The sequence below is a fragment of the Pyxicephalus adspersus genome, chromosome 7 (genome assembly GCF_032062135.1).
Source record: "Pyxicephalus adspersus chromosome 7, UCB_Pads_2.0, whole genome shotgun sequence".
NCBI lineage: Eukaryota > Metazoa > Chordata > Amphibia > Anura > Pyxicephalidae > Pyxicephalus > Pyxicephalus adspersus.
The window spans coordinates 58274265-58300508 of NC_092864.1; the positions used below are offsets into that span (position 1 = coordinate 58274265).

Sequence of the window (26244 nt, forward strand, 5' to 3'; positions counted from 1 at the left end):
TATCCTGTTTACAAAAAGCTTTTAGAAAATTAAAAAAGTGGACTGGTGCAGGCATTTTAATGGGAACACATTTTGGCTTTCAGTGCACTAAACTTGTGTTGGTGATAATTATTTCTTTTAAAGATAATTTTCTTCCCATGTAACTAACGGGCTTATCAATGAAATCTTAGCTATAATTACCCCAAAAAAGACATCACAGGTTCTGGGCACTGCACAAAGATGTACCATCACTACAAAATAATAAAAAAATATTATCCACAAATGACTTTGATCAAGCAACATCACGACATTCATTTAGTACATCTACCATTTTAGAAAGCTTTTTGCAATTTTTTTTGTAAAGAGTCCAGGACAGGAGTTGAAAAGAACAGTAATAAGAGTAATTGTCCCCATGACAATTGTAAAAGCTATTTGGACTAATATTAAAATCTTCTGCTAAATCAGCTTCTGCAGTGTGCTAGTAATCTGGAGATAAGAAGATCCATGGATGTCTAATGATGATATATGGGCAATTTTGGTAAAATAATTTTGGGAAATTTAGAGGTAGCTATTACACATTGTACTTTTCTATTAAGGACTTTTTATCCACACCAAGGTCATCTAACATTTTATAGGTGACTCAAAAAAGTCTTTAAAGAACTATTGATATCCATAATCCACATAGAGACGTTATCATAATGTGTGACTAATTATTAACAAAACATGACTTAAGACTCAGTTTACAAAGTTAATACACCAGAATAAGAATCCTTATTTTAATATAAGTTATTGAGTCATTGGGTCCAATGAGATTTAACAATTTGTAACATGACTGTGTAAAATTGAGTTGATAGTATGTAACTTACATAGGAAATGTATTATCCTCATAGTAATCATTACATAGAACTCAAATAATTTACTGGATAAAACCAATTAAAGCTGAAGTTTAGTCTACTTCCTCAATAAATGACTGAATAATATTTTCCCATTCTGAATACATTCCTGAGTTTAGCTCCGGTGACATCATTCAAGTCTCTGCATTGCAGGCAGGCCATTGCTGGTGGGAAGGGTTAGCAAAATGCTGTACATAGCTTCTGAAAACAAGTTCTGGTAGTACCCACATGCATGTTGGTTCAAAGAACTGATATCCAATGATTAAAAGGGGACTGCCTATGGATGCTTCAGCTGGAGATAAAAATATGGAAGCGTATGCTGAATGTCCATCAGGCAGAAAATTAGGTATCAGAATAAGCAATTTCAGTACTGGAGAAGAATCTGTACAACTGTGCAAGAATAAAGGTTAGGTTGGAGATCAGCTTTATTATTACTCTTCTTTCAATATTAGAGTATTTTGTATTGAACCAACAGCACACTAAAGCAGAGCTAGAGGTTATCCAACTGAAAGCTTCCCACAACCTGAAGTTTTGCAAATACTGACTTTCTATAAGTGTCTGCATGGGCTTATGCACATCCGTTGCTCTATCCTATACTGCTCAGACAGTAATTGAATGGTTAGGTACTGACAGCAGTTATAAATGAGATACTGTTCTCTCTATATCACAGACATGAGGATTTTTCCACAACAAGTGGATTGCACTGAAATGCTGTACAATACACTTCAAATTTATTTCTTCATACAAGTCAATAGTGAAAAAAAGAACAAACACCCTTCAAATGCTTTTCAGACAAGGCCCTAAAGCTGCAGACTTTTCCCAATTTATTAATGGTCTAGCATTACAAATAAAAAAACTTTATAACTGTCACATTTTCTTGTGTATATCTGGTATTTTCCAGCTTCATTAATACCGTCCCATTAAAAAATATCCAAAACACAAACTGCTTATGCCAATGTGTCAGATATGTGTTTCCGACAATGCGGTGCAATTGGCAATTGGCTCCACCATATTTGGTGGAACTGTCCGCGTATTAAGCAATTTTGGATTGGTGTATACCAACTTGTATATACCCTCCTAAGAAGGAGTATGATGAAAGATCCATATGAAGTGTCAATTTAAACTCCTCCTGCAAAAAGCAAATGATTTTGAAGAAATCCATTCCAGGTTTGCTGGATCATCCAGCTTCACTGATGAAAGTGTATCCTCTCCAGCCTTGGAGAGCTAAATCAATTGTTTTTATTGATTTCATTATTATTTATTATTGATTGATTTAATAATTTATTTGATTTTTTTGTAGAGATAAATCAGGCCCTATGAGTAGGGATGCTGTGGATGGAGCCAGAATGAAGCTTGTTGTTTGCAAATGTTGTGGCTAGCAGGCATGGACATTACTTTTTTTCACACTGGGCCTCCCTATAACAAAAGCAATACAGTCTCAATATTTAGGGTCAGGTCTGCAATAGAAAAACAAAATAATGTTTTTTTGTAAAAGAAATGAGCAACAAAGGGTGAGTTTTCTGTTATACAAAATGATGTGTCTAGAAGTTGCAGTAAGATAAATTTGCCTTGAGTGGTTTGTGTTTTCCTAAGTTGTCTGTAAGAACTCTGTTTTCGATAGATTAAATCCAGCTATTACGCAAAACAGTAGCTAACAGACTTCTATTAGAATATCTAATTTATGGAATGAGCTCCTTTAAATGTTAAACACCATCTGCAATCAAAAACTCCTAATGTATGTATAATGGAAATTGTAATAGAATATATTAGCATTTATTCTATCAGCTAGAGTTAATAAAATTACAGAAAATATAAGTCGTATGTGAAGCATTAGGAAAAATTAGCTAGACAAGACATTATAGCTGATACAGTTCTTTAGGATATGTTTAAGGCAGGAAATGTAAAATTTTCATGCATTTTGTGATCTTAGCAAAGTTTTGCACACATTTACAAGGCATATAGGTAGGTATATCAGGTATGTTTTTGTCTTTATAAATTCACCCACCCACCCACTAGTTGCACTAGACCTCCAAGTGCACAGCACACCGAACGAACATTCATTAAACTATTTCTAGTAAATGAATGAAAATAATATAAAGGGAATATTATAAGAAGAACATCCAGTTTGGAATTTTAAAAAGGCAATGGTTTATAAAGCGGATTGCAATACCCATGGAGGATATAAACAAATTCAGTAAACAGCCACATCCACAAACTGGGTAATAGACAGGTAATGAATGAAAGTCAATGGAACTTTTGAATGGCCAAAGAAGAAAACAAAAACAAAAATTAAACATAAACTTTATTGAACATCAATATCTAAAATGATACAAATACTCCACTACTACAAATGATACAAAAAATCACTGGACAGAGAACTCCACAAAAAGAGTGCATATGTGGGACATCCAACAATAATATCAGGGGGAATATTTAAAGAAACATTCACAAGACCCTTTGGTGGTATGGCCAATCATATGAGTGTATACTATGCATCCCATCCTTGTGTGACACTCACCCTGCATAACTTATGCCATGGGACCATTATTTTTCATTGATATCTTTACTATTATACTGTTATCACATTTCTTGGTTTGATTAAGTATTTATCTACCAAGACTAATAATTCTCGTGTGTGTTAGCCACGCATCCAAGGTATCTTGTGAAGGTTTCCTGAAAATACTCCAGAGCAGAAGTAGGCAAACTCCTTTAGGCCGGATATGGCTTAGACAGTATTCCAGTCTTATTGTTGGAGCCGGCCTAATTGAATTGTTGCGGTATCGTGAGTTCCCATGATATCATTGAGTTCCTGCACAGTAACCCCATTTCCTATGCCTAAAAAGCAGAAGCAATGCACAGTCTCCCGAAGTTTGACCTCGAACATCGTGTCTTCAACGCCGAATGGATTGACAAATTATTCTTCGTCCAATGCGGCAACAAAGCCCTGTGTTTAGTGTGCAACGACACCAACAGCACTTTTAAGCGTTCGAATCTTAAGGGGCATTTCGATGCCAAGCATGCGCACATGTACAGAGACTACACCGCGGATGAGCTGTTTCTTCTGGCCTGGTGTGCCTTCTTCAGCTCCTACTCTAGGATGTTGGAGAGTAAGCATATACCATGGTTTTGGGAAAATATCTCCCTAACTCTCTCAGAAACTAGCAGGCCAGCTTTGCAATGGTAGTGAGTCCAAAGTAACTAGAATGCTACCACATCAGTTAAGGGGAAAAAAGACCTTACAATCACACAGCAAATTTTAAGTTACTATGACTAGTTATCCAATTGCCTAACAAAATCTTCATAGGCATAAAGCAGATCAATCCCCTTACCCATAATCTTTTACTACTTTTTCCTGCCAATCTCAAAGTGCAACAGACAGAAATACAAATACAAATAAACATGAAATGTAGGCATTTTCACAGGGATCCTAAAACTTTGCTTCCTTCCAGCTACTAACTGACAAAGAAAATAAGAAACAGCGCCACTCTGTACTAGAGAAACCTATGGGAATATCATATAGGATGGCTACACCAGCTGTAGTGTCAAACTCAGGAAAGGGGAGTGTAGGGCAAAAAGAACAAAAACTGAAAGATAAGAAAAGTATACAGAGTTATATTAGTTGAATATCCCCACGTGTAAGGGGCTGTCTAACAGTTTGTAAAACAAATCTTGAGAATATAAGGTATATAAGATATATAATATCTTGAGGTATAAATTGTTGCTCAATGACCTAAATAGAAGGCATGAAATAGAGTAACACTTTCTTTGTAAGTGTCACACAATATGACATATACCATGCCAGTATTAGAAGAAGATTGGGGAATCCCCAACATGGATGACATCTCTAACAACCCTTTTTAATGAACTAAGGAAAGGAAATGTGCTGTTGCTAAAAATTAAGCAATGAAACCAAAGCAAATATTTATTTTAATACTTTTTTTTTTGCTTCTTTTGAGGAATTCAATATTTAACAGTACAATGAGCTATAAATGCCATAGATGGCTTTTTCTTGATAATTATGAATTATATTAAGAATATATAAATATTTGAATAATCAAAGTCTGGACACTGGTAAACTGTAATTCACTGCAAATTCTGCAGGTACTTTGTTAGTAAAGCAGAATAATGCAAGCAAAGGTAAAACCCTAAGAAAAAGCCCATGTATATACTATTAGGCAGGAATGAGAAAGAGAGTCATTAGTCATATTTGACCTCTAGCACTAAAGCCATTTTGTACAGTTGTATGTGTGCACACTGAATATTGAAGAATTCTAGGTGACTATACAAAAGCCCCAACACATTCCTTTTATAAGCTTCTCTGAAATCACCGACCTGTTAATTCCACAACATATATGAAAACAACAATTCAGTTATCTGCATGACTAATCTCTTCCAGTTTTCCCATAGGAATTTATCAGACTTTTTCCATATATGTATAGATTACTAAAAGCATATTTATCATGCCTTAGAATAGTATGTATTCTAAACTGTCCATTAATGCCAGTTACTTGCTCCTTATTATGCGGCCACAGTTTTGAGTAGTACCAAGTCCTTGATTCATGAAATAGTGTAGTTTTTTATAATCGTTTGGAGGGGAATTTATCAATACTTTAGGTGGTCAGTTTGGTGAACATTTATTGATATTTTTACTCATGTCCTAACGCAGAACCACTTTTCAATACTACCTCTATCTAAAAACTCCGTTTGTTGTCCATTTTCCTTTAACCCAAATAGCCTTAAATTCACCCGTATTTGTTAAACTGAAAATGTCATTCTTCAGAATTCAGTTTCAGATGCATACCATCTGTTCTTAAAAAGGAAAAGTGCCTTTTTGTACTAATCTTTCTTATTTTATGGTAAGGAAGGGAATGTGCACGTACTCATTAAGCATGCTCCTTGATTCGAATAAATACAAGATTTCCTGGTTTAACATGATTAGTCTTCTGGGACTAATATAAAAAAATATATTTAAATAAATATAAACAATATAAAATATAGCAATGAAAAATTATGAAAGGAATCTCCTAATCTTAAAATGTAAAGGACTGGTATTTTCAATGTTGCCCTCAAAACAAAATTAAAGCACTTTTCACTGCCAAACGGTGTTTAAAAAAATCCATCCCTCAAAAAGGAGCAAAACTTATGTGCAAAGTTTGTTTCTTATAGACGTCAGTGGAACTGGCATATGTTACATGAGCAAGGTTACCCATCACTACACAAGAGCTGGATTCACCCAATGAATTCTTAGCTTTAAATAGGGGCTATCCAGTGGGATGGCATGAACATGGCAGCATAAGCACAGGTTTCAGTGTGCTCCCGATGCGTCCTTGATAAATCTTATCACTGGGCTACCAAACACTCACTGGATAGATATGCCTAGGCTGTGGAAGGAAAAGCTTATGAATAATTACAAGTATTATTTACACTTACAGTTTTTACTTAGCCACTGCAGAGCTGAGCTGCTGCAAAATACTTTTTTCTTGTTGCCAATTACTTTTTTAGTAACACTCCTAACAAAATCATTTAATTTTGAGTTCAAGTTGTGCATAGTCAGTTTTTTGAGTAATGCTGTAATCACCCTATCAGCATGTTGTTCGTTACTCAGATCCCCAAAACCTATAGGAAATCACTAACTTCATTAGCACCAAAGCATAGAAATGATACCTCCTCCATCTCACTGGCAGCTCATCATTTTAACAAACAGTATTGGGACTTAGAAGGCAAAAGCTTATATCAGTTACAGTATATAAAAAAGGGAAGGATTACTAATAAATATCATTGGATCTCTTGGCTATGCATGTCCTTAAGAAACACACAATTAGTATTGTAGCTCAGTAAGTGGATTCCATTACTAGTATATTTGCTTAGTGTAAGGAATATATGGAACTTTGCTCCAATGATCATAAAGACTTGTCAAAGATCAAATGGGGTAAGGAAAATAAAATGTGATATCACAAGACTAGATTAAAGAATGCAGGAACATTTCAATGGGAAATATATTTTTACTGCGGAGCAGATAGCTTATTAATGAAGAGTAGGAAAACTGTCAGGAGCTCGGTAAACCTATTAGTCACACCAGGCACATATACCAGCTGGCTTCTTTTGTGATTTTTGTTTTGTCTGAGTTTTATTTCTGCATTATACAGTAACTAAGTTTTCTACTCTATTTATACTGTCTGTGCTGAATAACGGCTTATGTGTATTAATGCGTCCTGTTCATTTATCATTTAACTTTGAAAACCAGCCTGCATTTGTAACATGGCATCAATGTGTTATATAAAAAAACACAAAGTTTATTTATCATGCATAGAGATACCTACAGGCAACAGGTGTCAGCTCATCATCCACACTCAGGGGTAGTAAGAAAATATAAAGAGGAAGAAAGATACCAACCTTTCTGGTTAGCTGCAAGACTTTGTCGTCTTTGTTCTCCTGCCACTTTCTAACTACTGATATCTTACAGTTCTGGGATTGTTGGACGCCTGGTCTTCCATTGTGATCTTTGATTTCTCAATTTGGTTTCTACATAACCACTGTTTCCTGTATGGACAAAGTGGGTAGAAGATGGAACCACAGCACCAAAATAATAATAATAAGTTTGAAAATCAAGACCCTAACACACAGTGCACAGCTTTTGTATCCAAATGCTTAGAGGCCATGTTTATATCAGTTTTGACTTTTATAGTACTCATGAAAATAAAGATATATTAATGAAAATCATAAAAAGGTTCTAAGGTTGACTGGAGTGTGTTTTTTATTGAATGCCATCTTTCTAGAGGGCTGATGTGATCAGTTTGAGAAAATGCCTTCTTTGCAATTATATTTGGAGATATATATAAAAATAATTGGGATATAGTTCTCTTCTATACCCTTTTGTCTAGCCTTAAGGCTGCAGCCCGATTTTTCTCAAAGCACTGAGCAATCAAAATCAAAGGAATATCTGGCTTCTTAGGATATCACAAGGCCAGGTATTTGCAAATAAAGTGAAGTGTTTCTGTATAAGCCTCAGGGAGAGGAGGTTTAAAGAATATTAGAGGGATATGGTGTTGGGGTTTTCTTAAACATATACTCTGCCTTGCCTAATCATTGTATTGAGCACATATTTGTTACTGACCCTTTACTAGTTCTTCTGTCTGTCTTTTTAAAATATGCATTGAGGGATTGTACCAAAGCAAGTTTTTTGATTGAAGAAGGAACAAGGTAATCCATTGGCTGTTTTATTCTGTTAGAATAGGAAAGGATTAGATCAGGGTTGCCCAAACCGTCTGACAGGTGGGCCGCAGCTCAGGCCGGTGCACCCCCCAGCAGGGTCAGGAGAAGGACCCCGTTTGGGGGGCGCACACTGGCAAGCGTCGCGGACCATGTCTCCCGTACGCATCGCAAGCTCAGGGCGGTGGGCAGGTTGTGTCTTGGGACCTGACCTGGATGCAGGCTCAGACCTACGATGGGAGAGTGGACGGGTTCTGGCATCATGATGTCACTCTGGGGGAAGTTTCTTCCCCTTTAAGTGACACGCAGTTTCTTGCTCATTCGTGGTCCTGAGTCAGTGCATTTAGTAGTCAGTGAGCTCCAAAAGGTTGGGGACCACTGGATTAGATTATCTGAATGGCTTATATTGCATCTGGGGAATACTACAAAAATCTTTACTGCGTTGCAGGGTCTTCAATAAGAATTACAAAGTATAGCAAAACTCTAAACTCTGCTTAGTGGAAGCTATTGCAACAAACCTGAAACAGCTATAAAGTTTGAAATACATAACACTAAAGGGAAATAAAGGAATTTGTATTGCTACACCCATTATCCTACAATGAGGAATAAACTGTTTTTGGTATATTAGTAATGGAAGTAAGACCTATAGAATCTATTGTAAACCTTTTGTTTTTTTAAATTATTATTATTGTTTAATCCTGCATTTATATAGCGCTTGAATCTTATGCAGTGCTTTATAAAATCATGCCACTCACTGTCCTTCAGAGGAGCTCACAACCTAAAGTCCCTACCATATTCATAAACTAATGACCCCAAGATAGTACGAAGACAATAAATGAGGAAGAAAATTATCCTAATAATATGTTTTTGATATGTAGGAGTAAACCATTGTTCTGGAAGAAACCTATGCAAATATGGGAAGAATGCTGAAAATTTCTACTATGCCATAACATGCCAAGACATGTGTGGATTGATGGATTTGGTGGGTGCTAACCCCTTGAGCATGTGAAGAAGTGGACACATTTCACTAGTGTGTAATGTTTTTCATCTGTTCTGTTTGGAAACTGATCACTATAGAGACTAAAGTCAAAAAATGTACTTTTCTATTTTTTCAAATGATTTAGCATCATTTTAAAAATTCTGACATATGATAACTTACAATGTAACATTTCAACATTGCTATGTCAGTTTTGCAGGGTTTTATGCTTTTAACTCACTTGAATACACTGATGGTAAACTTAAGCCCATATCTGCATATATTTAATAAAAATGACAGGGGAAAATATAAAGAGTCTGTTAAATATGTAATTCTTTCACCCATGAGATCTAGAATCCACATTTGCATAAAGCTGATTCTCCATCCGACTAAATTAGCATTCCATTTGCTTAACATTTGTAGTAACATGCAAAATTGCTAGCGATAATACATCCCCCGGTGCTGATTGAAGTGGGACCATTTTTTAATTAAAAAATGGACTTTTTAAAAATATTATAAAGCTGCCTATTCTCTGTAAGCTAAAAAATAAAACTATATAAAACTATGTATTTGCAAGGAATCATGTTATGATATTGAGTACTATTACTTATAGAGCAATGTCTGATCTGGGGCTGTTGAATCAACCTAAATTTAGGAATGACTCTGGGCAGAACCTTTTTACCTTTGTAATTCTTTACTTTATTTTTGTCAAAACACATGCTGGGATTCCCCTTGGTTTAAAATACACTTTGCCTACTGGTGTAAGCTTTGGACGATTCCCCAGGCAAGCTGCAGATGTATTTAATCAGTTTCCTGTTCTACTCAGTGTTATTTGTATTCAGAACGTGCCTTAAGTTTTATTCCCAAAAGAAAACTTTATACAGTGACTAAAGGTATTATGTAGAGAAAGGTTCTAAATTGCATTTCTAGTTTTAGATTTTTTAGTTAAGGGAGTATATGGACTTTCCAATGATTTTTTAGATAAATATGTCTAGGATATGTGGTCAGATAAAAAAGATTTAGCCCCAAGCTACACATACTTATATAAAACGTGTCTGAATAGAACAGCAGGAAAGCAAAAAAGATAAGAATATGCACTGGGAACAAATCTAGAACTAAAGATTAACTACAAACTATATATAATAGAACAATACAAGCTGATTTTTAATTGGTATATTAGTAATTCTTTGGAATGTGTTATATGGTGGCAAAAAAGTATGAAAACCCCACCAAAATCCTGCTTTGATCTGTAGTATGGTGACAAACACTTTCTCCTTTTCCAGTATTTGTCTATTGTCACATGTTGCATTAGCTCAGTCTTTTAAGGCTACACATGTCAGATGGTTATTGTCCAAGGCAAACAGTCATGCTCATCTGACGTGTACAACAGACCCCAATGTTGTGCATTAACCCACTGTGTATTTCATAGGAGGAGAGCACAGCAGGGTGCTGTTCACTTGTCCTTCCATCTCTATGGACAGAATGATGCTGTGTGTACAATGTTTATTCGTTCATCTGTTACGCAAAATAATGATGAAAGATTGTTTTCAGTGACAGTGATCTGACGTGTACATAGCCTAAAAAAAAACTTATTCTCAATATATTCTATACATTCAGTATATTTACAGAACTAATCACAAAGAAGTCATTGAAAAACTCTGTTTGTATGATTCCCTTTTATGCTGATGATCAGGACAATCACGTTGAAGGCTCCAGCAGTTGTCTGCCATCATGTGTACCTTTATGCTCATAGTAGCACCCAAATTTTTAAAGTTTAAGAGCAAGTTTTGTACCAGTTCTTCATAATTTTGTGCTTTATGGTTACCCAAGAAGTTCTTGACAACCATGACATAGCTGTGCCAGGCAGAAGCTTCAGTATCAGTCATGTTACTTGTGAAATTTGAATCCTTTATCAGTTTCTGAATCTGGGGTCCATCAAAGATTCCTGCTTTTAATTTTTCCGTTCTCAATCCAGGAAAGAATCTACAAATGTATTTGAAGCAATCACTGTCCTTGTTCAGAGCTCTAACAAATTGCTTCATTAATCCCAACATTATGTGTAGTGGAGGGAGAATGATTTTTTCTTTGTCAACCATTGTCCCGGTAATCATGTTTGCTGGACTTTTTTTCATGTTTTCCCTTGGAAGCCATGTCACTTTATTCCAGTGATTCTGCTTTGCTCTAATATCCCACAAGCAGATGAAATATAGGTACTTTGTGTATCCAGTTCACCATTTTTAAATCAACACATATGGACCATTGGTGTTCATGATAGCAAAGCTTTTGTAAGACCATTTGGATATTTTCATATTCTTCTTTAGGTTTTGTTGAGTGACCAATTGGTCATTGATGCATAGCAGTTGGTATTATGCAGTAAAACAGATTTCAAACATCGAGTGAAACTGTCTATGAAAGCTGCCAGTCTTCTGCTCGGTATTCTGGTACTCCCATATGGGCTAGTAGTCCAGGAACGTTACAACAGTACACAAAGTCTCCATCTTTGCTGGAATATGGTAGGAGTGTCACCTCTCTTGTCCTATAAACCGTTATTTTACCTTCCGGATTCAGACAGTTCTTTTCTTTTAGCCTGGATGCTAAAAGTTCAGGTGTTTGTTTTGACAGATTTAGGTCTTGTATTAAATCTTTGAGCTCTTCTTGGAAGATCTGTTGGTTTGATGAAACACTTCCTTCATATTCACTTCCACTGCTAACTCCTGGATTACACTCCAAACCGTGTATATCCTCCATGTCGGATACAGGAATATCAGGGAATGTACTGAACACTGGTACGGGAACATCAGCACCATGCGGCACAGGTCGTCTTGCTGATTCCAAATCAGGGTACTCCCACTTGTTTTTCTTGTAACGATTGAAACCTTTTACATTCATAGCAGAAAGGTAACAATCATTATGATGATTTTTGGGCTCTCACCTTACCATAGCTACATCAAATTTCAAACTTTTCAGTTTTCCATTTTTTCACTGACGTAGACACTACACACAAGTTCTGCATACCATATGGGGAGCCTAATATTTATCTTGGTCCTCCAGTTTAATACCAAAATATGCAAGATATGCTTGTCTCACAAGTTCTGTAATGTTTCTTCTGTTTTTGCTGAGAATATTCACCACAAATGTAGCAAAATACATTAGGGTCATTTAAACTTCTTCTTGAAGAACTCTTTTCTCTAAAAAAATAATTTTTCAGAAAAAAGAAAATGTATCAATAAAAAGAAGGCAAATGAAAGTTTAATATTGCTACATTTAATATATAAAATGCAAAACATTGGTGTAAATAAAGATTGATAATATTATGCTGTGTTAACATTTGTTGTTGGTAAAATCGTCTATTCCAATTCCAGTATCACAAGAACTAGAGCCAATATAATACACTAAATATATTAAAAAATCCTTGGCAAGTGAAAAAAAAAAATGTTTGTTCAGCTGTGTAATAGATTAAAGAGTTTTTCCACCCTTGTATATATTACAGTGTCTAATTTGCCTGCCCTTGATGAATATAGCAAATTTGAAATGAGAGAAACAAAGGAAGGGCTTTTTTGGCATGCAATACTTTTGACTTGAAGCGTAAGTTTGCTAGTAACAAGATTATCTGCACTATATAAATACATAGTAAATCAGGTTTTGGCCCACTTGGCATTATACAAGTATCATTAGCAAATTAGAGCGTGTTCTGATCCATATATAAATGGGATATCAAGAGTGCAATTGTCATCATTTTAGTAGTTCCCAACACATTTCACCTAAGCAGACTTCTTCAGGGGTAGTAACTACATTTGATACAGACTAGGTCACACAATAGAATAATAGCAGTCAGAATAGGCTTAAAAGTCAGCTTATATTCGCTTAATACTAAAATTAGTCTAGCTAACCTACCTTAACCTATCCTATTAGTTACCCAATGACTCCAATAAGAGTCCATAGTAAATATTAGTAAAATGGCTTCATTAATTCAAAACACCTTGTCCCCATGCAAATCTTTAATTTATGTGAGCTAAAGTATACCAACAAGTTGTACTACTGCCATTTACAGTTTTGATACACAGGGGCACTAAAATAATGTAATCTGGTTGTGTTGAAGTATATATTTTTTCTAGAAAGAACATGGAATATATTGATTCCTGCAACTTTCATAGCTGAGAGGAAGCTGAATGTTAAAAATTGGTTCCGCTGTGGCTAAAATGCATTAGTAAGTTAGATGGAGAGTTATGAAGTACCTAGAGTTATTGACGTTTGATTAAATAGAATCACCTATGACTAATGACTGCATTTGCACCTACTGTGTTCGCAGTCACAGAGTTTATGTTCTAAACAGTAATGTTTTACAGGAGCCTAGTGTAGAGAATGTTCTGAATAATTGCCTGTTGATGATTTATTACCTTGGGCACAGTAAGTAATGTACATCTGGGACAAGTCCTTGACAAGACAGGATAAATGTGTTTTAGTACCCAATGGAAAGATTGGGGAGAGAATGTATTGTGTGTTAATAGTTCTTACAATTTTATAGGTTACATTTATATTTTTTTTCCCTGTACATCAGTGGAGAGGTTGGACAAAATGATGGTGCATAGACAGGCTGCAAATTTAGAAGAGAAAAAGAAGAATAAAAAGTGACAAAAATTCAACAGTATGAAGGAGCAGTTGTAGACTCTAGAAAATACTTGGTTTCCTACTATCAGAGTTCTGGTGTCACGCTCGGAGGAAATCTCACAGCACATAGGGGGTGCTATGGCTTGCACAATGGTGGTGTGAGCCCTGAGAAAGGCCAAGGTGCAGAATCTAAGCAGGTTGTTGTTCTTGGGCACACCAGGGTGGGTAGGACAATGCGCCGGATCAGCAAGCAGAGGAATAGTCAAAGAAGGCATGGCTCGAAGCAGGCAAAAAAGAGAGGTCAGGAACAAAGCCAGAAGTCAAATGCCAGACACACACCGGGGACACAGGAAGCGACAGGAGGCACAGGTCACACGGGGTTACCAGATGCACAGGGGGAACACAGGAGACATGGGGGAACACTGGAACAGCACAAGGGGAACTGAAACAGATAGGGAAACAATCGACTGGGCGACAAGGGGTTAGCACAGGAGCTGGACCTGGAAAGCACACAATTTACAGACAGGTATATAGCAAATGCTCAGCAGAGCTAGGGGACCTGGCACTAGTGGAGACACATGTGCATGAACACTGAGGGCTTTTAAGGGGCTATATCCAAATATCCTATATCCTGGCATAGTTCAGGAGGTGGGACAGTGAGCTTATGTACTGCAATGTGTGCAACCCGTAATGTAACCGAAAGTTAGGTACAAGAATAGGACCAATGACCAGTTGCAGAGAAGAGAAGAGGTGTTACAAGCAGATGGTTGAGTATTTTTAATAATAAAATATATTGTGTTCTTTAAAATAATTATCAGTGAAAGCAGCTTATTTTTATTGGAACTCCTAAAGCCAGAGGTAAGCATCAATGAAAGGAGTAAAGAACCAGTTCAATTAATAGAAGTAAAGTATAGTAGAATATCGATTGAAAAAAAAATGTTTATTTATTATAGGACAAGAAGAATAATCCCATTTGCATTCACATCTACTCCCATGCTAGTAGAAGCCACATAGCTCTTCTGCAACAGGGTGGGAAACAACTTTTTGGGAATCATTAATTCGGCAGAAGATATCTTATATAAATTTCTGTTACATAATGTTTTTGTGTGTTTTTTTAATAATTTTATTAATTTTAACAATTTCAAACTCATCTCTGTGATAATGTCATGTGCTTATACTCTCTTTTTAAGATGCATTCTGTGTGTGCATGGGCTTATGAGCAAGTAAAACACACACGGTAAAACACACAAAGTGTTTACTGTGACCGTGTCTGTATTTTCTATGTACTCCTATAAAAAACCAAGCCAAGCCAGTGAAACAAATATTTTTTACATAGAAATGGTTACTGAATGCATCTAAGAGAAAGAAACCTGGAAGTAGCTTTGGCTGGTATATGTATATATGTACACTGCATACATTATGTTTCACATTACAACCTTGAAGTGTCTCATAATGCAGCTATAGTTTTTGGACTTTAGGTCTTAGAGCTCCTGAAGTCTGCATGACTTCCATTTATAGATTTGCATTAATATATTCAAAATTTTAAAATTCCTGTTACTACATACAAACATATTCCAATACACAAATATTTACAAATTTCTGTTACTTTACTTGCAGGTGCTTCATTTTGGTGCCTCCTAGATATAGTTCCGATAAAGAATGAGAAGGGTGAAGTGGTCCTTTTTTTGGCTTCCCACAAAGACATCTCGAACACCAAAAGTAATCTGTCACCAGACAACAACAAGCACACAGGTAAGTGGCAAAAACATACAAACATATTCCAATACACAAATATTTACTTGTTATTCACTTTTATTTATAATGTTACAAAAGCATTGTAATTAAAAAAATCACGTTAAGCCAACTTGACCCCCTTTTCTTATCCTGTTTTCATGTGACTATGAATGTATTAGAAGGTAAGGTGAATGGAGAGTTAGGTTGTGGCAAGTTCAGTTTGGGGAAAAACATGAAGCTGTCTATAAAATGCTAGAATCATATTTCCCATAAGAATCCCAGAATCATATTTCATTGTTTTTGAGTAGGTTTTTTTAGTTTGGTCTTTTTTTCTTTGCAATAATAGTGGAAAAAGCTGCCAAAGAGCCAGATATAACGTCGCATGTGTGAACATTCACAAAAACACAAGAAGAGTGCTGACCTTCCCTATGGTTTCCCATTGAAGACGCTAAAATATCAGACATAGTATGAAAAAGGAACGTCCACCAAACTAATGTTCAAATTAATGTTGTTGAGAAGACATCTGCTGGCTTACCATTAGGCTTTCAATACTGAGATCCAAGCTGAAATCTTCATTTCCTAGCATAAATAGAAATGATGTATGTGTTGAGTACACAAATGTTTTTTTAGCAGACAAATTGCTTCTTAATCAGACTGAATGTCTTTTATCTGTCCCATTTTAAGAATGGATCTCTATTTTTCCATGTACTTCTGTGAAAAAAGGCTTTCAGGTAATTTACTACACCAAAGGCGTGTTCCCTAATGCCCCACTTCTTCCTCCATTATGCCTTATTGTTAAGTAATTCTAATTACATTATGGTGAACGATTTTCCTCTCATGCTTCATGCATTATTACTGTGATTTAAACAGTATTATTAATTATTTCTCTATATTTAAAACTTTAGCATTCTTCACCGATTAAATACTGAATAGAAGGCAGTTTTGCAAACTGTAGCTTACTTTCACATTAAAATTTTTTTTTTGAATTTCGTGTTCTAAAAGAAAAAGAATTGAGACTGTAAGCCTGAATTTATGATTGCACTAATATTACAGTAAGATGACTGCAGTAAATAGCTTGGCTCAGCTACAGCCATGGGAACAACACAATAGTATCATTAAAAATAGACTTGAGGGACAGTGTTGCTTTGCCCAGTATGTTCTGTAATCTGATTAGCAGTTCTTGGCTCCCTAGTGTACCTTCCCTGAATGCTTAAGACGGTATGAGGATCAGCAGTATAACTGAAGCAGTCAATTTCTTGTTTTGGCTGTACATCTATCTCTTCCATGAAAAATACGCAGAAGAAAATCACGTAATTTATAAGCTGACAAGGCACATAGATATGACTGCATCAAATCCTCTTGGCACTTATCTCGTTCCTTCATAAAGCACACTTGTAAATGTCTGAGCATGTTCCTGTCATTGTACGGTCCAGTTCCCTGGTTAGTTTATCTGTCAAAGCAGGACAATCATTTTCAATCATCATCTTTTAAGTGTCTGCTCACAGTGGGACTGCATTTTGTCCATGGTACACTTGCCAGACTTCAAAATGAAAGCCAGCTATATACCAGGAAATACACATTGGAAATACTGTAAATATTTGAGTAATATTTCCTAAATTATATTCAAAATTAACTATAGCTTACCTGGGTTTAATGTTATTATTTGCTAGGGCCTACTCACTGGGGCCTACATATCCCAGAGTATCCACTTAGCATGGAGAACATGAATATCTAGAAGTGCATGAGCAGGCTGGACTGGGTTTACCAATAAGTTAATGTTACAACTTCTCGCCCTTCTTGTTAGTAAAATAAACCCTATGTGTACTTTATTACATCAGACTACAGTCTCCACCAAACATGCAATAGTTGTATGAGAATAATAAATATTTCATAACATCCAGCAGTCTAAATTTGGAATGTCGAAACTTGGGACACTGAGAAATTTTTAGGAACTGAAGATATATTACCATAGATTTTCCATTGTAGATGAAACTGGACTGCTTTGCTATTAGCACAGAAATGGAACTTTGAGCAGTAATAAGATTTATTCACAAAATGAAACTGCTATTTAGCCTACACTATAATAGCATGGATAGAACAAAATGTATGTTAACAACTGAACTGGCACATTACACGTTTTTATATATATATATATATATATATATATATATATATATATATATATATACTGTACTCATACACATTGTACACAATGGAACATGGAATGAATTGCTCATTTTTTTTTATAAATATATCCTTTTTGTAAATTGACTTTTATATTCAATTTTGAGTTGCCTTTACATTTACAATAATGCAAAAATCTAGAATATAACATCTGTATGTTTCATTCAGCTAGCCCCTGCAAAAAAAAACCTTTAGTGAACTAAGCCTATAATTTATTCTTTGTATATATCCATTCTTAAAACAGCTTTTTCTAAACAACAATCTGGACATTATAGTGTATAGAAAAACTATTCGAACAGCAGCATCCTAAACATTCTAACTCAGCAATCAGAGGTTATTCAGCAAATTACTATGAAAGTGTTTCCAGGCATAATTAATGTGCAATGTGTGCAAAAAATGGTGGTGGTTGTCATTAAATAAAGAGAATTGGGTATATCATGAGCCCTATATGGTTTGAAGTGTTGCACAAATTCAGCACTTCAGCAACAGTTTATTGTTTAAATGAGCTCAGTGGGATAACTGTTTTGCCATGTGTGCTGTTTTAGACAAGATCTCTGTGAAAAGGTTTCAAAATGTTGTTTGATTTTCTGTGGCACAGATGCAAAAGCAACAGATAGGGTGTCAAATGAAACAATAAATAGCCATTATGCACATATTTTCTATCTTTAGTATGGTCAGGAATTTATAGTTTTAATTAAAGATATATATTTTCTGTGCTTCTAGAAAAACATCCAGCTTTTTCTTAGAGCAATCTATAGAAGTTCCCGAAACCACTTCCTGAGGGAGCTGATTCCACATTTTCACAGGCCTTACTGTGAAGAATCCCTTCCTTATCAAGAGATTCTTGAGTGCCCTCTTGTCCTTTGGAATGACCTTAAAGTGAATATTAGGTAACAGAGTTCTCTATATGGACCTTGTATATACTTATACAGGGTGATAATATCCCCCCTTAAATGTCTCTTCTTATGGGAGAATAGGTTCAGTTCAGCTAATCACTCATCATAGCTGAGCTCCTCCATTCCTTTTATTAGTTTAGTTACCCTTCTCTGCACTCCCTCCAATTCAACAATGTCCTTTTTGTGAACCGGTGCCCAGAACTGGACTGATTATACTAATGGTATAAAAAAAACTAATTTTGACAAAACCACTATGAGAAAAAAAAGGAAAACAGTTAAAACAACACCTGGATTTTGGTTAACTGACCCTTATAGCCATATAAGTGAAATTCCGGAACTCTGGACAGCAGTTTTACAGTAGTATTGGTGCTAATACAAGCACAAACTATGTAAGTTAGGGAATTTATTGGGCCAGGGCTGCTTCTTAGTCCAAGTCTATTTCTACTGCTCAATATGCCTTAAAACAGAATAAAAAAGAGAAAATATCCTGTTTAACATTCATGATGGAATAGAAGGTATATTGATGCAATTAAAATTAAATGTTGTTAGAATTAGGTGCTGTTACAGTTACTTAAAATGTTGCAGTTTAATTAAATACTTGATAATTACTGTGACATCCAAGTCAATACCACTATAATGAGTATTGTAATTTTACAAATAGAATGTTTATGCCAAATCATTTTCATGAGTTTAGATTATGCCATAGTACCAGTGGAAATGTCAGAGTCAGCAGTGTGATAGCCATTAATATTTTATTATTGGTTTAGGCTGCAGACAGCTCGTGTTTGTTAAAATAGATCTCTCACAAGTTAGTTTAATGTAAGGGTAAAGTTAAAGATGAAGCTTCAGGCGCCAACATCTTCGTCTCCTCTTCCGGGTTCTTCATCCTACGTCACCCGACCAAGGTACGAGATCGGGTAATGTAGGATGGGAAAAAACATGGGAATAGGAAATGGGAAAAAAAAATTCCTTTTGTACGAAAAGACTTCTCTTTTCAATATAGTATTTTTGTTCCCAATACATTTCTGACAATACAACTTATTTACAATATTTGTATTGTCAAAAATGTATTGTGAACAAAAATGCAGTATTGGAAAATAACTAATTACATGTTTTACAATTTTAGTTCTCCCTATTTTTCCTGAGGAAGCAGATTTATTCCACAAAACGCAAAGAAAAGATTTGGCGTACCCTCAGGGGAAACCCCAATAGGAGGTTCTATGTATACATTGATTTTATTTTTATTTTTATGTTTGATTTTATTGATATTTAGATGATATATGATAAAATAGGTTCATGATTTAAAAATGTGTTGTTTAATTGGCTAAGTTTGGTAAAGGCTGGCCTAAAAAGTCCCATTGTTTGGTGGCGTTTCACAGAATTTCTTCTTATGTGTCTATTGGGAATGTGGTCATGTCGAGAAAGGAGAGGTTGGGTATGTCTATGTTATTGACGTTCAAAATATCACAGATCTGATAAGTTTTCCAGCAATAATTAAACTTTTGCCTTGCGCCAAATTCACAAAATATACATTTTTGTAATAATTCTAACTGAGCTGACAATATTCTTAACAGGATCTGATCACAATGTTTAAGGGACGAAATCAGTATTTTTCTAAGCAACATTTTCTTCCCAATCAGCATGACATTACTTGCATATCATAATGATTTTTGGATGTTTTTTATGTGAATGTTTTTCAGAATGGTTCTCCTTCCTATCCAGATTGCTCCTCAGTATTTTTCAGGCTCCTGAATATCTGCTTTTTTGCTGATTGAATCTAGGTTTTTTTGATCTAAAGCAGCCACACGGGGGTTCATAGACTTCAATTTCAACTAAAAGAAAACTCCACAGAGGTCCTTCAATATGGCTCACTCAAAACAAACTTAACTTTTTCAGCTAATGTATTATATTTATGGGTCTAAAGAGTTTTATGTGCTGTTATTCAAGATAGGAAGATGTGAACTGAATGCTAGATAAATTTTTAGGTGCTTGGCAAGATCAGTTGACAGCTGGAGTGTTGCTAAACCACAACTACTAGAGAGCAAGTGGTAAAAGCACAAAACTTTGCTGTCTAGAATATGTTGTCTGATTTTGTGCTGACCTTTTAATAGCTTTTTTACTTTTTATTGCAATCAAAATTGTTGTATTTAGTATCTAAAATGCTGTTAATATTTCAACTAATAGCAGGTGACAGAAGATGATAAAAAGAAATTAAGGATATCGTTGCTGACATGTGTTTGGAATTACCAAATCTTGTCCTCATTCTTACCTTCAGTACTTGGTGAATCACTTACCTAAAACATATATGCAGCCTTCACAGTTGGATATACTGCGCCAGGTGCAATCATCTTCTCCTCTCTTCTTCCACATTCTTCTTCCTGCATCCCCTGATCTTGCGTGAGATTGGGGAAAAACTTTCCGATCTCACTGCGCACGTGTGAGATCGGCAATTTTTTCTCCTATTAATGAAAAGGCTCCTTCTACGCAAGCCCAAGATGCTCGGTCATGCACAGAAGGAGCAGCCAAGAGCCTCCCGGGATGCGTGACGTAGGTATCCTGGGTGGCTCTGCACTCCCATTTATTCTTGATCGCTTAGGCACAAACAAACTGAATGGCCACCCTTTTATGTAAAGTAAAAATTCTGAGTTTAGGTACACTTTAAGAAGCATCATTAAAGGTACAGGACTCACAAACTAGATAAAAAGAAGCTAAACAATAATTACACTGCAGTTGTCTTTCTAGTTGGAAGAGAAGTAAAGACATCTAAGTGAGAAAAATAACCAAATTTTAATTTGCCAATTTTGGCAGACCCAGATATCAAGGTTTGCTATATCACCCAGAATGAAAGTATATCCTCTGCATTCTGCGAGAGCTTTAATAAATCAGACCCAATGATTATCTCCAGATGTTCTCTATAAGATAGCAAATCTTTAGTTTTTGAGTTCAGCTCCATTTTAACCAGTAAAACCAGAAGACAATTTACACCTTGCATAGGTTAGATTGAACTTTTCTTTGAACAGTTTCTTCAATACATTTTTCTTCTTGACCAGAAGAAGTGCCCCAGGTTAAAGGAAACTTGTACTGAAGGAAACATGGAGATGACCATTGATAATCTTCTGAAAATATGATTTACCCTGGAAGTTTCTGGTTTTATGAGACTCTGCCATTAAAAATACATACAATACTAATCCCTAAAGTCATAGTAATGTCAGAGCACCTGATCTACCTACTTATCTAACATTGGTGATTTAGAAGTTAGAGAATTTGAATGACAGCAAGTATTAGTATTTTAAGAAGGATTAGTCAACAATGGCAGCCTTTATACCTAATACAGGTTTTCATTTATAATTGAATATAAATACCAATTAGTACCAATTAGTGAAAATCATGCACAATGCAAATACATGCAAATTCTAAATGTAAACTTCAGGCAAAAAAAAATCAGAAAATCTCTAGATAAAGACAGTTTGAGTTGTATGTAAATACAAAGGCTTTAAATAAAGGCTTTACCCCACCAGTTCTACCTCGAAATTCTTCTTATTGGTCCACTAAACTAAAGATGGACTCTTCACCCAATCAGTAGGCTCAGCAAATAGAAGGGGCCGTACCCACATTTTACAAAGAGCATTTTTGGTTGACTTTAATCTGTTGCCATATAGTTTAAGTTTTTTCATTGGAGATATTTTTTATTATATGTTCAGCCTGAGTTGCCTGGTTTTTTAAAAAAAAATTTCCTTGTGTTTTAGCAAACTTTTTGAGTTTTTTTTCTGTTTTCAACCTGCACCTTAATATATTCAGACCACATCACTAGGTATGCCTTCTACATATAAAGGAAGTTAATGTTTCTAGGATTCACAGTCCTGGATATACTCACATGAATACTGTAAAATAAAAGTACGCCTTCCAATCTTGCAGAATGAAACATCAAAACACATAGATGCAGAAATGTAATCCACATTCGTGGTTCTCAAAGTATGGATTCTGAGTGGCTGTGTACTAACATTTAGCTTAGTGATTATTATTACTGTCCCTTGATATCCAACTGTAGGTTACCATATCTTACAGTGCATATTCTGTGAAATATATGCAGATACTATGGGCAGTTTTGGCCAGATATACTACTTTTATGTCTGTCCCACTATACATGCATATTTACAGTACATTTATTACCAAAAATATTTGATTGAAGCTTTTTCTTCATAGTTCTGTGTCTGTTTTGTTGCACCAAATAAATAAAACATACAGTCATTACTTTTGAACAAGATTATGTAAGAATAATCACAAGAGCAACAAACACAAAAATGTCATTCTCCCAGCTTCCACTATAAAAAGCCGGAATGCTTACATATTAATAAGCATATGGCAGCTAAATAAGCAGCAAGAGAGTTAATAAAAGTGTAAGTGACCCCAATGATGGTAATAATGTCAGGACTTCTCCCAAGGGAGTATCTGCCAGCAATGGAATGAAGGTCAAAGCCTTGCCAGGGACATTATGTACAAGTCTACTACCGGCAAGTGAGTCATATTTAAATTCCCCTTGTTAGCTGGGATTGACGGTTTCCTGAAAAGACAATATGCTGTGTTTCTGTCTCTGTTGTTTAATGACAAGTAAATGTTAGATGAATTCTTTTACAGAATTCAACCTGTTCTTTGGAAATGATCCAGACAGTAGCGAGAGGAGGGAGAATGCCAAAACAATGTTTCACATTCACAAAGCAGTACAAATCATGCATGCACACAGAACAGCGTGAAACAAGTCAAGAGTAATCCAGGTGCAATGGATTATGGAATTCACTTACATAGCACCTAAATGAAGCTATTCTTTCTGTCTGTTTTTACCAGAGACAGTGTAACCCCTGCACATATGCTTAGGAATTTCCTATTATTATCAATATGGGTAGACATGTTTCAACCACCCCTAGGCATATTTCTCGTCCCTCAATTCATTGAATAGAAATAAGTGGTCAGCCACCATTGTTGCCTCTCCCCATTCCCCATCAGTTGCCCTTAGGTCAGTGCCATTTTCCTCTTCCCATTCAGCAGTCATTTACACAGGAGCAGCCAAAGCCATGAGAGAAATATAAATGGTCAGTGATCATGGCTTGGTTAGTGACTGGAACACCTCCCAGCGCTTCTCTACAGATAACTCTTTATTGAATTTTGCAATCCACTTTTCAAACTTTCGCTCTACTTTTTACTACTCCTCATATCATTGACAGACAATCCCCCCTCTTACAGCTGCTTATGCTCTTCTCCAGTGGTCCTCCTTTCAGTACTACTCCTATTCTCTGTCTCTAATAGCTCTCTGTACTTCTTTTCTTATCTGTCTCCAGCACCCCCTTTATTAGAAGATCCCTATCCGGGGGGCCATTCCATGCTGTGCGCCACCGCAGTATCTCTCCCCATTTATTCTGTCCAGCGTTGTCACTTGTAGCAGGTAAGGATAACATAGAAATAGCAGCATCTCCTGCTTCCCTTTAACCGTGCAGCCTGAGATGTACTATCTTGTCCCCCCCCCCAGCACACTGTGAGGCTATGCAGAGCTGAAGGAGATTTTAGGGGCAGATTAGTCCCTGGCTCAATCATGCGTCTCCATTTGCTGCCAGGGCTTTATAGCCTTTCTGTTCTCAGTCCCCAGCGCCTGTTGTAGTGTTAAGCTCGGCTGACTTGCTGCTGGTATACTTTTTATTAGATTTACTATTGCTGACTTTGCCAGTTTCTGACCCGGTGGACTGATTACCGGTAAATGACCTCTGGCTCTGTATTCTGGACTTGTCCCTGTTGGAATCGTAGCATTACATTATCTGTGAGCTCCTGGTCCTCAGCCCTGGTCAATCCTTTGGGGGAAGCCTCCCAATCCTAAGCAGGGGTTTGCTATAGGTGAAGAGTGTGAAGTTAGATTGGGGGACTGGAGCCTGGGGAGCACTGGACCTGGATCAGGGCCTTAAACCCATGACTTTCCTCCTTTACTGCCCCTCTCACACTAATCACCTGCTGCACCAATGTATTAAACTGATACATTATTTATTTTATTTTTATTATACAATTATTGTGCTATAAAATTCTATGCCTATGCAGTAGTGCCAAAACAGATCATACCATCTCTTTATCAGCCACTGTACTCTTTTCTACAAAAGTTCTGGATTTTCCTACAAATGTCCAATGTTAATAAGAATAAAATGTAAAAAACAGTCCTGCTTCCCCTTCCTGCCTACCCTGCTGCCTAAATAAATACAGGCCTAGAAGTCATGCAGTGTTTTATAAGCCATTAAATATTTCACTATTACTTTGAAACATTAAAATAATTTAGAACTTGAGTGTATAATTAATGGTCTGTGTGCTTGTCTGATGCAGTAGTGCCGAAAAACTATTCCTGTGGGTTTTTAACATGTAGTACTCTGTCTAACCGCCGAATGAAGCATCAGCTGTTTCTCACTCGGCGGTTCTGCTCCAGCCTGCTGGTGTTCTGCTTTTAGGGTGTCACGACCCTTGAGCATTCATTGTGCTTACATATGGAACATACATTCTGGTTCCAAATGTTCTACAGCATGTTAACACTTTGCAGTGCATAACTCCATAGGAACATTTTTTTGAACACTAAATACTGGCCTATGTACAAAATTGCCTTTGGTATGGTGAAAATACATAATTTACCATTTTTTCCAGTGCACAGAAACCTTATAGACACATTTATAATAATTTATAAATGTTTATATAATATTTATAATAATATTTTATGTGATATTATTATGGAAAATATGGATGATTTTGTAGGTATACCTAAAATCAAAATATTTTTGTCTTCGAAAAAGTAAAAAATACGTTAAAAATGTGCTTTTTATATACTCCTTAGTACCTTAATGAAAGTTTACAATCCTCAGAATTAATCCTAATATAAGAAAATTAAAAAAAACTTGGGCAAAGTTAAGTTTGGCATGAGCATTGTTTCCAAATCCTAGTAACCCATTCCCTTTTGTATTGTTGACACCGTCAATCTGCAAACCTTACTGCAATATGCATTCTACTTTGTGGTAGTCAAAGTATTATAACTATATTAAGGACGTATCGGTCATTTAATGTCAGTTATCTGATTGGGTGCCATCATATTTCCTTTGAAGAAAGAAGAACTTTCTATGTAGATTTTTTAGCTTGCCCTGTTTAGTGTGGTCATTACATTACCCTCTATGAGTCTACCAACTGGTGGCTTTCTTGTAGCTTCTGTAGGGAATCTTAGCTTTAAAAATGTTGTGTATCTATAGGTTGTCTACCTCTCCAGTTTTTGACAATCTTGTTGCCAAGCAGGAATATGAAATTAAATATACAATTTTACATTTGGAGTCACACTATCACCAAGCTCTTTCATAAACCTTTCTAGAATACATCTTAGACATGACTGAAGACACGTCCTCCTTATTAAGTTCTCTGTGTGTCTTGTTTCTCTAGCAGAATCTTCCCGCTGGGTCTGGCCTCCATTCTCCCATTCAAACTGTGGAGACCTCAGTTGGCCGGCTGATGCTAATACAATGTTACAGTTATTGATTCTCTTGCTTACCCATTGTGTGCTTTTTTTTAATAAATTCAAGCTTTGTTTTGACATTGCCAATCACTAACTGTGACTGAGAGTATAGAAGGGCTTCCAGCCTTCCAAACAAAATTCAGGTAATTATATATAGTAAGTTCTAGTCTATCTAGTACTAGTTCCAGAGGAAGTACATTAATAAACCTATGTGAACTCATTACAACTTAGCTTTTTCTGAAATAAAAT

The 26244-nt window shown here is 35.9% G+C and overlaps 1 protein-coding gene across 1 annotated transcript in view; it reads left to right on the forward strand.

The window, feature by feature from the left end:
* LOC140335727 (voltage-gated delayed rectifier potassium channel KCNH8-like) overlaps nt 1-26244 on the forward strand; it is a 242983-nt gene that overhangs the window by 136573 nt on the left and 80166 nt on the right. Inside the window, exon 3 of the mRNA XM_072418627.1 lies at nt 15283-15417. Coding sequence (XP_072274728.1) covers nt 15283-15417 — 135 coding nt within the window. The remainder of the gene's footprint in view (nt 1-15282; nt 15418-26244) is intronic.